General features: G+C 38.7%; 1 protein-coding gene across 6 annotated transcripts in view; it reads left to right on the top strand.

The window, feature by feature from the left end:
* si:dkey-238o13.4 (uncharacterized protein LOC560780 homolog) overlaps positions 1 to 9944 on the top strand; it is a 10658-nt gene extending 714 nt beyond the window's left edge. Inside the window, exons 2-9 of one of the 6 annotated variants that reach the window (XM_024282144.2) lie at positions 1225 to 1268; positions 1353 to 1618; positions 3338 to 3442; positions 5434 to 5573; positions 6339 to 6402; positions 6875 to 6971; positions 7845 to 7969; positions 9586 to 9722. In XM_024282144.2, coding sequence (XP_024137912.1) covers positions 1534 to 1618; positions 3338 to 3442; positions 5434 to 5573; positions 6339 to 6402; positions 6875 to 6971; positions 7845 to 7959 — 606 coding nt within the window. In that variant the 5' untranslated portion in view covers positions 1225 to 1268; positions 1353 to 1533 and the 3' untranslated portion in view covers positions 7960 to 7969; positions 9586 to 9722. Of the gene's footprint in view, positions 1 to 1205; positions 1269 to 1352; positions 1619 to 2861; positions 3004 to 3337; positions 3443 to 5433; positions 5574 to 6338; positions 6403 to 6874; positions 6972 to 7844; positions 7970 to 9585 lie in introns of those variants that run through there. The other 5 variants (XM_024282138.2, XM_036212532.1, XM_024282142.2 and 2 more) reach the window with 5 other exon arrangements.

Genomic DNA, 9944 nt, shown 5'->3' with positions numbered 1-9944 from the left:
AAAAAAAAAAAAAAAAAAGTAAACATTGTCACGTGGTCTGGGTTTCCCCAGTTTTTTGAGAGTTGGCTTGATCTCTTCATCAGGACGTGCCGACATGAGGAGTCAATAAATGTGCACAAAATGTCAAATACGTACAATCAAATATTAGTATAAATCAGGGGGTCAAACTATCACACAAGAGGCCAAAATCTATGACACACCGTATGTCACGGGACGGACAGGATAAATGTAACTTTTTAACACAATTATGAACTAGATATAAAGCATTACCTGTGATGATAGTGTGAATGCTGGAAGCTGAATTTGGCTGCTGAGGATGCTGAAATTGATAGTTGAAAATCCTGACGCTGATAGCCAGCTAACATAGTAGCTAAATGTCAAATTAGCCTAAAAAAAATTAGGTTATCCAAAACAGCTAGCATGTAGCTGAAATATAGCCTAAACAATCTCAATAAATGTCAAAATAGTCCAAAAAGCTATCAGAATGACAATTTTTTATACTTTAAAACTGTAACTTTAAAACATAATTATGAATATTATTTAGGCAGGAATATTATTCCAGAATAAATCAACTTAAACCTTAAATAACTTTCAATAATTTACCCTACATAAAAATATATTTTGTCAAAATGATACAAGTTAGAAATGAGAACAAGATAACATCGGGTCATTAATAACAACAAAATAAAATGATCTGGAGGGCCGGATCCGGCCCCCGGGCCTTGACTTTGATACTGTGATTTAGAGGAATAAGATATAGTAAAATGATATTAGGTGAAGGTATGAATCATTATTAACAGTTTTGTTTAGACTGAGAATGAGGTTCACCCTCCATCCAGCAGGTGGCAGCATGTCACCTCTGGTGACCTCTGCAATCACACTTAACCTGCAGGTTTTTTATTGGAAGGAAGTCAATCACCAGAACTGGTTATTGATTATCATCATGATTATGAAATGTCTAAATAATACTGAAACAAAAACACTATAGTGCTAATAGAGTAAAACAAGTGAAAAAAGGATCAAAAAATGTTTTTCTTTGTTTTGTAAACCTGAGAAATGCATTTGAAAATGTTCAGTCCTTGTGATCTTATAATTCCCTGCCCTTGATCTTCCAGTCAGAATAATATTTTAGAGCTGAAAGTGAATCATAGTTTGAATCTTCTCCAGTGGAAAACGTGTTTCCACTACAACCTTTGGTGACATTTCCCTCCTGAACCACTACAGGGATGAAACAGTTCATGTACTTGGACCACCAGCTCCAGTTTAATGTCAGCCAACCTCTTATTAATCTACATGTTAACTCAGCACTGACTGAGTCTAAATCTGCATGTTTTTGTGTCTGTTCTGGACAGTTCATGAAAACGTTCCCAAACTCCCTCAGATGCTGAGGTGACCTGGAGGCGGGTCTTCTGTGGCTTCCAGGAGGCGGAACTGCGGCTCCTCGCCTCAGTTTAAAGCTCCCGGGTCCGGCCAGAACTCTGCAGAACTCAGCAGCTTCATTTCCATCAACACCAGTGAATCTGTGCAGCCGGGATGTCAAACTCAGAGCGGGTCGTGTTGGCTCTGGGCGGAGCGGGAACGGTGGGCTCTGGAGTGGTCACGGCGCTCCTGGAGAAAGGTAAGAGGAGGTCAAACTGCTGGGAAAAGGTCAGGAATGTTTACTGTATGTCATCCATCAGCCTCAGCTTCAGACACGATCATCACTTATCTGTGAAGGAGAATAACATTCTCTTCTCGTGTGATTAAAACAAACATTTTACATTTTAACAACCATTTGTAAATATTTTAAAATGATTACTGATCCACTAAACATTGAATTTGATCAATAATCACCTGATAATTGCTCTAAAAGTAACTGTGCTGCACATGACAGAACAAAGCAGAAAGATCAAATGAAGACTAACAGCGACTTTTTAGTAAATGGACGAGGATTCACTTTGGAATAATTCTATGATGATATAAACACCTCAAACATCGACAGTTTCCTTTCTTTCTATAAATGTCACTAAGAATAAACCAAACGACGTCCTCATGCTGCTCTGGATGGTTGAATTGATCACTATTATTGATCAAGAGAAGTCTTCTGAGCTTTTCTTTGTTTTATTGGTGGAGACCACGAGGCAGCTTTTTCTCAATATTGCATTATTACAGATAAACACATTATTGTAGAAACTCCTAAAACATGATTTTAATGTGACTCCTTCAAAATAATCATTTAAATCTTTATAGAGCAAAATAACTGATGAATATCTTGAACTGAAAGTAAAAATATTTTAATTTTCTTTTCTTTTCAGTGTGTTTTGAACATTTGTCTTCAGAGTTTTTTATGTTACAAATGTTTTTACAAACTTTACCTTCTGAAATGTTGATTTGGACATGAAAATGTAAATATTGTCTTTATTATTTTATTAAGATATTTACCTTTGATTTGATTCTGTTCTTTTTTTAAGTTCAAATGTGCTGTTGTTACTGATAATCCCTTAAAATCATTTGTTTTTATCCAAGTGGGACAAAAAAGTGAACATTCTGACGTTAACTGTTAAAGATTTTGTTCAGAAAGTTTAAAATTGGTTTATTTCAAACAAACTAAAGAAATAGATATCTCAAACTAGTTAGGACTATTAGTCATAACTTAATTGGTAAAAAAATAGAAAAGTAAAAGAAGATAAAGAAATATATATATATGTTTATGTTCACATACTGTAAATGATGTAATGACATATTAGGACGTAAACATCAGTACATGACATCCATTAGAAATAATGATTGTTTAGTTTAGATTTACTGCTTGAAGGCGAATATAATCCACAGGAGGATCAGTCTCTCCTGTTTTAGTTAAACCAGTGAAATGACATCATCTCCCTTTGAAATGATGCTATTCTCCTAAAACTGCTCCTTAGTTTGTGTATACTGTCACAGGCAGTATGATCAGACTCATGACTCCTCCTGGATTTATCTTTTTATGATGGATGAGCAAAAGGAGAAAACATAAACCAACAGCAGGTAATGATGGGAACAGAGTTACCATCACTGAAACTACAGTTTATGAGGCTACAGATTAGCACGATAACAGATTAGCATGATAACAGATTAGCATGATAACAGATTAGCATAATAATAGACTAGCATCATTGAGGATTTACATGTTGGTTATCGTCCTGAGCTGCTTTGTTCTGTCTGTGTCTCTGCTGAACTTCATCCCAGTGGAGCAGGAAGCTGAATCCTGTTCAGTAAATGTGTGACTCTGTGATGTTTGTGTTCATGTTTGTGTTCATGTTCGTGTTCATGTTTGTGTTCATGTTTGTGCTCTAGCTGAAGGTCTTTGTCTGTCTTTAAGGCTTTAAGGTGGCAGTCATCTCCAGGGACAGCAGCCGTCTGGAGAAGCTCCGCTCCTTCGTTTCTTCCAACAAGAACAACCTCACCACCATCGTGGGGAACGTCGGTAAATCCAGGATGGTTTTCACTAAACTTCTGATTGAGGTTTTTCCTGCAAAAGTTCAGTTTGAATGCTTCAGATTGAATCGTTTTCTGGAGAAGTTTGATCAGAAGAACTTCAATCTCTGGGAAGAGGCCGTCAGTCTTTTACATCTAATGATCGCAGTTCAAACTCCAGTGGATAAATATTCCTTCATGTCCATTTGTGTCAGTTCATGGCTAGCATTACTCACTAATGAATCATTGTTTTAAATCCTGAGCTGACTTTAACTTCAAATTTCATTTTTATCAGGAGAAAGGTCAGAGTTCAAAGCTCTACTCCATGTACAGTTTTTCTATTGTAAAATCATTCCCAGTTTTTTTTTTTTTTTTAATTATGCTGTTTTTAGCTCAAACCAAAAAGCCTGCGTCGTTTTCTAAGACTTATTTTCTTTAGAGCAGCAGGAGTACATCAGAAATTTGCCTCTAAGTTGTAGGTGGAACTGTTGGTGTGGAAGTTAATATCCCATCAGCCCTTCGTTTATATTTGTAGCACCTCACAAGCTCAAGCTAACATTAGCGTAGCATAAAAAAACCAAAAGGTGAGTAATATCAGAGGAATCCAGCCTTAAAGTTTAGATCCAGATTCCAGCTCAGACGAGGAAAATCAAGACGTTCATGGATCTACTAGTCTACAAGCGTATACTTCAGAACTGTAGTGGAGCAGGAAGACTTTAGCCCCGCCCACTGCAGCTGCTGTGTCACAAACCTAAACTTTTTCAAACCGCTGGTTTTCATCTGCTCCTGATCCATGATTTAAATAATTAAATACTTAGAAACAGTTTCACACTTAATTTATATAATATATGTAATTCAGTACAAGAAAAATGTAACAAGAACATGTTAAAAAAAACATTTTCATTGAAGTGGGAGAAACATGTACAAAATGATAGGGACATTATTTACCAAAATTCATTTTCATAACTCTGCTGAAATTGGTGCAGTTGAAGTTAGTTTATTTAGTAAAGCGTCTACCATAGACCATATACTTGTAGTCAGGGCCGGCCCTGGGTATAGGTGTCCTAGGCGACCGCCTAGGACACCATTTGCTGGAGGGGACGCCAAATTAAAATTAATATGTATTCATTTTTATTTCTTTTTTTTTTTGGTGTGTGTTAAACAGTTTGATGCATCATTCATTTCATGTAGAAAAAATAAAAAGTAATAATTTAAAAAGTAAATAAAATAACTCAAAACACGGGCTCAAAGCAGAGGATTTAACCTGCATGTTGGTAGAACAAGATGAATTTAAGGAGCGATCCAGTTACTTAAAGTTAAAGTCCCAATCTCTGTCACGGACCTCGATGTGTGAAATTTGTTCTCCACAATATAGTGGAGGATAAAGAATATCATGGAGGATAAAGAATATAGTGGAGGATAAAGAATATCGTGGAGGATAAAGAATATAGTGGAGGATAAAGAATATAGTGGAGGATAAAGAATATCATGGAGGATAAAGAATATAGTGGAGGATAAAGAATATCATGGAGGATAAAGAATATCGTGGAGGATAAAGATTATCGTGGAGGATAACGAATATAGTGGAGGATAAAGATTATTGTGGAGGATAAAGAATATAGTGGAGGATAAAGATTATCGTGGAGGATAAAGATTATCGTGGAGGATAAAGAATATCGTGGAGGATAAAGAATATCGTGGAGGATAACGAATATAGTGGAGGATAAAGATTATCGTGGAGGATAAAGATTATCGTGGAGGATAACGAATATAGTGGAGGATAAAGAATATAGTGGAGGATAAAGAATATCGTGGAGGATAAAGATTATCGTGGAGGATAAAGAATATCGTGGAGGATAACGAATATAGTGGAGGATAAAGATTATCGTGGAGGATAAAGATTATCTTGGAGGATAACCAGCTCCTCCGGCTGCACCAGAGTCACGCGATGCGAGTCTGCTGAAGCGGGTAGAAGCTGCTCCGTCTCCGTTTCTGCTTCAGGGACGGAGGAGGGCGCCGAGCAGGCCAAGCAGGCGCTGCTGAAGGAGGTGGGGAAGGTCACGGACGTGGTTTCCTCGCTGGGCTTCAGCTGGTGGCAGGGCGGCCCCCCCCACACCCAGACCCTCAAAGACCTGCAGTGGGTGAGCGGACTGAGACCGACGTCTTCATTCCAGCTTTTCAGCTCCTTTCACTGACTCGTTTCAACGAGTTCATAGTGGGAAATGTGCTGAGCAAATGCAGCGTCACATCATGATGTCACTATAAAGGTTGAGGTTTTATTGATATCAAATGGTGAGAATGTTTGGTGAACATTCACACTGTAGTGATCCTCTCTGGACGTTTTCTGTCATGTGAAAACTCAATCACACTTCAGCTATTTTAGTAATCTTAGTATCAAAACGTTCGGCTCCTTCAGGACATCACTGCTTGTATTTTTGGCATTTATAAACTTGATAGTTTTGGAAATATTCAGCAAAATATGCCTCATAGAAAGTTTTTAAATTCAAGATACTTTGATTAATCCTCGGAAATGTTATTAGCCTCAGGTCTTTAAATATATTCAATGTTTTCATCTTCATAGTCATTCTCTAAAAAATGGAGTTTAGCTAGTATTTAACCAACGAGCTACCTGTTCCTGGCTAATTTAGCATCTACTGAGGTTTTTGGGGCTAATTTTGAGTTTAGCTTGTTTAAGCAACAAACTAAATAATTACGCTCAATTTATCACATATTAGGGATTTTTCAGCAATTTTACTGCATTTTTTTAAATGTAGTTACACTTCAGCGCTCTTTCCGTTATTTAATTGAATTTCTAGTCTTTTAGCAAATTTAACGTTTTGCAAACAGCTTTTTCATTTTCAGCAAATCCATTCAGCAAATAAAGTCAACTGCGTCACTATTTTCAGTTAAAAGCTTCACCATCTTCAGCCACTACTGTCAGCAGAAACCTTCACACTAACATGATCTCAGGTAACAATCTTAACTTTAGGTTGTTTTGAAGTCTCCCGTCATCCTCATGTGGAGACGGTGATGACAGCAGAAGCTGATCCGTCCGTCTCGTAGATAAATCTTCTTTATCAGTGATTTAGAGGTTTAAAACTGCAAACTTTACGTTTTCCCTCTGAATCTCATTTCTGTGATGAGGTATTAAAAATAACCTCATCCTGGTTATTAATCCGAGTTATGCTTTAAAAATCTCTGCAGTCATCACTTCAGATTGATCCTTTAAACTTGTATTTTATTTTGAAGAGATGACGTTCTCAGAGCTCCAGAGAGTAACGTGAATAAATAATCAGATGAAAGTGTTGGGATGAAGACAGAATAATGGCTTTAAAACTCAGATACGTGGAGGTATTTCCACACGAGCGAAGCTTTAATGTTGTGATCCATTAGGATAAAACTGAATGTGAGAGTGATCTCAGATGGATCTGGACCTCTGCAGGTCATGGAGACGCTGCTGCTGAGCACCTTCGTGTCCTGGAAGGCCTTCTTCCCGCTGGTGAAGGACAACTCGGACTCGACCTACACCTTCATCACCGGTGGGTCCTGCTGCCCGCAGACGCTGGGAGGATCTCAGGAAACTGGAGAAAAATCTTCTCCTTATTTTGAAATTATTAGGATTATTTTTTTAAAAACAGGACATTTTAATAATTTAACATCCTGGACAAGCCCCCAATTTATGTTTCGCTCCACCAGATCTTCTCGTGTCGACAAAAAGAGTAACAGTTTGTAAACCGAGTAAAGCCTTTAGTCATCAGGTTAGATCAGTTATGGATGGATCAGACTTTGTGACACGACTCGTTTTGATTTAGTATTTCTTCATATCTGAGGATCATAATCTGATGTTTGCATGATGGTATTCAGAGTTTTCAGATCAACCTGTTTTAGGATCATAGAAACGATGAACTCGATTGGTCACGTCTGAAGTCGATTCGATTCTCATCATGATAATCCTGCAGATTCCAGGTGTTGCTCCTATCGTTGTTTAGAAGATTTACTAACAAACAAAAGCGTCTCCGCCCACATTTCCCTTCTGTTGTGGTGAACATACCCGGCTGGTGCAGAGCTGGTCAACCAGGTTGAACTGTTTAGTCTGGCCAAACGAGGACAGACGATAATGATCTTTACTAATGCTTCATCTCCCTCAGACTGAGATCTATGACTACATTTATTTAGGGGCAGCAGGTTCTTCATTCATGTGTTGTTGGAAGATTTGTTGTTTTCTGACGTTTTCAGAGTCGTGAAGTCATTTTTTCGATCATACCAACACTACATGAACGTTACGTTACCACTAGAATCAGAGCAAAGACACAGTGAAACTCCAGAACACCCAAACACCCGTCTGCTTACAGCCCTTTGTGGTTCACGCCCCCCCGGCTCGTGTTCACCCGCTGTGCTGTTCTGTGCCACAGGGGGCGCTGGAGAGAAGCTGCTGATGCCCGGCACAGGCTTCCTGACGGTGGGGGCCGCCAGCACGCTGGCGTTCTGTCAGGTCCTGAGGGAGGAGTATCCGGAGGTTCCCTGTAAACTCAACCAGGTGAGGCTGTCGGTCCGCCGACGACTCTCAGGGATTCCGGAGACGAGCTCCGATCATCCGTTCATGTTTTAGAAGCGATCCCGGGTCTCGTCTCAATACGGTGACGCCGTGTTTATCCAGAATCAAGAAAAATAACATTTCTAGGACATAGTTCCTGCAGAGCGGCAGGAGTTCATTAGAAATCCTTCTCTGAGTTGTGGGCGGGGCTGTTGGTGTGTAGCAACGCCACCCCCTCTTCCTATCGCCTATAACTGTCTGTTTACACACCCTCCTGCTAGCTAACAGCCCCTCACACCTTGTGGCTCCGCCCACCATGTTTTCTACAACCTTTTCAAACGACTCTTTAATCGTGTTAAGATGGACAAACATGTCATAGAAATGAAAGGAATCCAGAATGAAAGTGTTTCCAGTTTCTGCAGGATGTTAGTAATCATTCAGTATCAGTCAACATCATTGACGTCATAAGAATGAGGACACAGCCACATGTGGAGCGTCCATCACACAAGATCAAGAATGAAAAACCTGATGTAGAGTTTCTGAGTAACAAAACAGAAAAAATCAACAAATATTTGAGGAAATAATATAAATATATACAAATCAATAAAAAGAAACGTTTCACCGTCCATATGTAACAATATATTCCAAAACACGGGTAAGTGGCTGATATATTGAAAGAACACGTTAAAACACTAAAACTTTACATCCTAGAGGATCTTCTCATTAAAAACACAAAGATTCACAGATTTACTCAAATACAGATTTTCAAATGAATTCATACATTCTGACTAAATGAACATCTTTTTAGGAATTTCCCAAACTCTTTTAAGGAAACACAGTTTTCTCCTCAGTATTTCTTCTTCTTCTTGAATAAAGTGTAATGCTATAGCGCCATCGCCACCCAGTGGTCAAACTGAAACGTCCTCCAGGAGAAGCAGAACAATGTTTAAATGTTAATGATCTGAACATTTTAGTTAGAACTTCTCCTTTAGAGAATCCATGTAACTCTGGATGATATTAACAATCTCAGTATTTCACTGATACATTTACAGGATGTGATCTGGATCAGATTCATATGAAAATCTTCTAAATATTTATAGATTCTTCACGTATTTCTAAGCTAATGAGTATAAATGTGTCAACTCAAGATTTAAATCAATCAAATTGAATCGATTTTGAGTATTGTTGGCAAACCCAGCCCTAGTTTTACTAGTGTGCAGGTTATGAGATGATCTTCATCTATAAATCAAAGAGAATAAATAAAGATATTAGAAATACACACATTAGAAAGAAATGTTGGTCATTTTGTCTCTGTTCTAAGTGTTTGAATACGTTGGTGTTCACTATCTGTTGAGTTTGATTTTGGTTTGAGAAATAAAAAACACATCAGTGAATGAATTAGGGCAGAAATAATCAGCTTTCTTCTTTCTGTTCCCCTTCCATCGTCACAAACAGGCTTATATCTTCTATTGTTTTGTTTTTTGTCAGTGAATTTAATAGTTCAATAATAATAAATAATACAAACACGGCAGCTCGGCTCATGTGATAAAATACTGAAATAAAGAACAAATAAAGACACGTTCCCGTCAGCTGACTCCCAGTCTCCGTCCTCCTCACAGCTGAAGATCAACACCGGCGTCGGGACTCCGGAGCGCATGGCTCCTGGTTACCTGAACCACCTGGACCTGGGAGAAGCCGTCACCACCCTGGTGGAGAGACGAGACTCCTCCCACTCCGTGTTCACCATCAGCTGCCCTGCTGACCTAAAGACAGTCATCCTGGAGGGGAACCTTTAGTCTGCGGCGGCTGTCCTCGCTCCAGCGCTTCTGCTCCATCAATACGTCTGTTTTCATCTCCAGCTCACCAGAGTTTTCTGTCCCTCCAGATCTTTGTGTTTTTATCTGCATGACAACGTATCAGCAAAAGTCTTTGTGATGTTTCAGTCTGCTCCGAACAATAAAGCCTGAAATCAAAGAAA

Source organism: Oryzias melastigma, linkage group LG6 (genome assembly GCF_002922805.2).
Source record: "Oryzias melastigma strain HK-1 linkage group LG6, ASM292280v2, whole genome shotgun sequence".
Classification (NCBI taxonomy): Eukaryota; Metazoa; Chordata; class Actinopteri; order Beloniformes; family Adrianichthyidae; genus Oryzias; species Oryzias melastigma.
The sequence above is the reverse complement of the archived record's forward strand: the minus strand, read 5'-3'. Positions and strand labels throughout refer to the sequence as shown.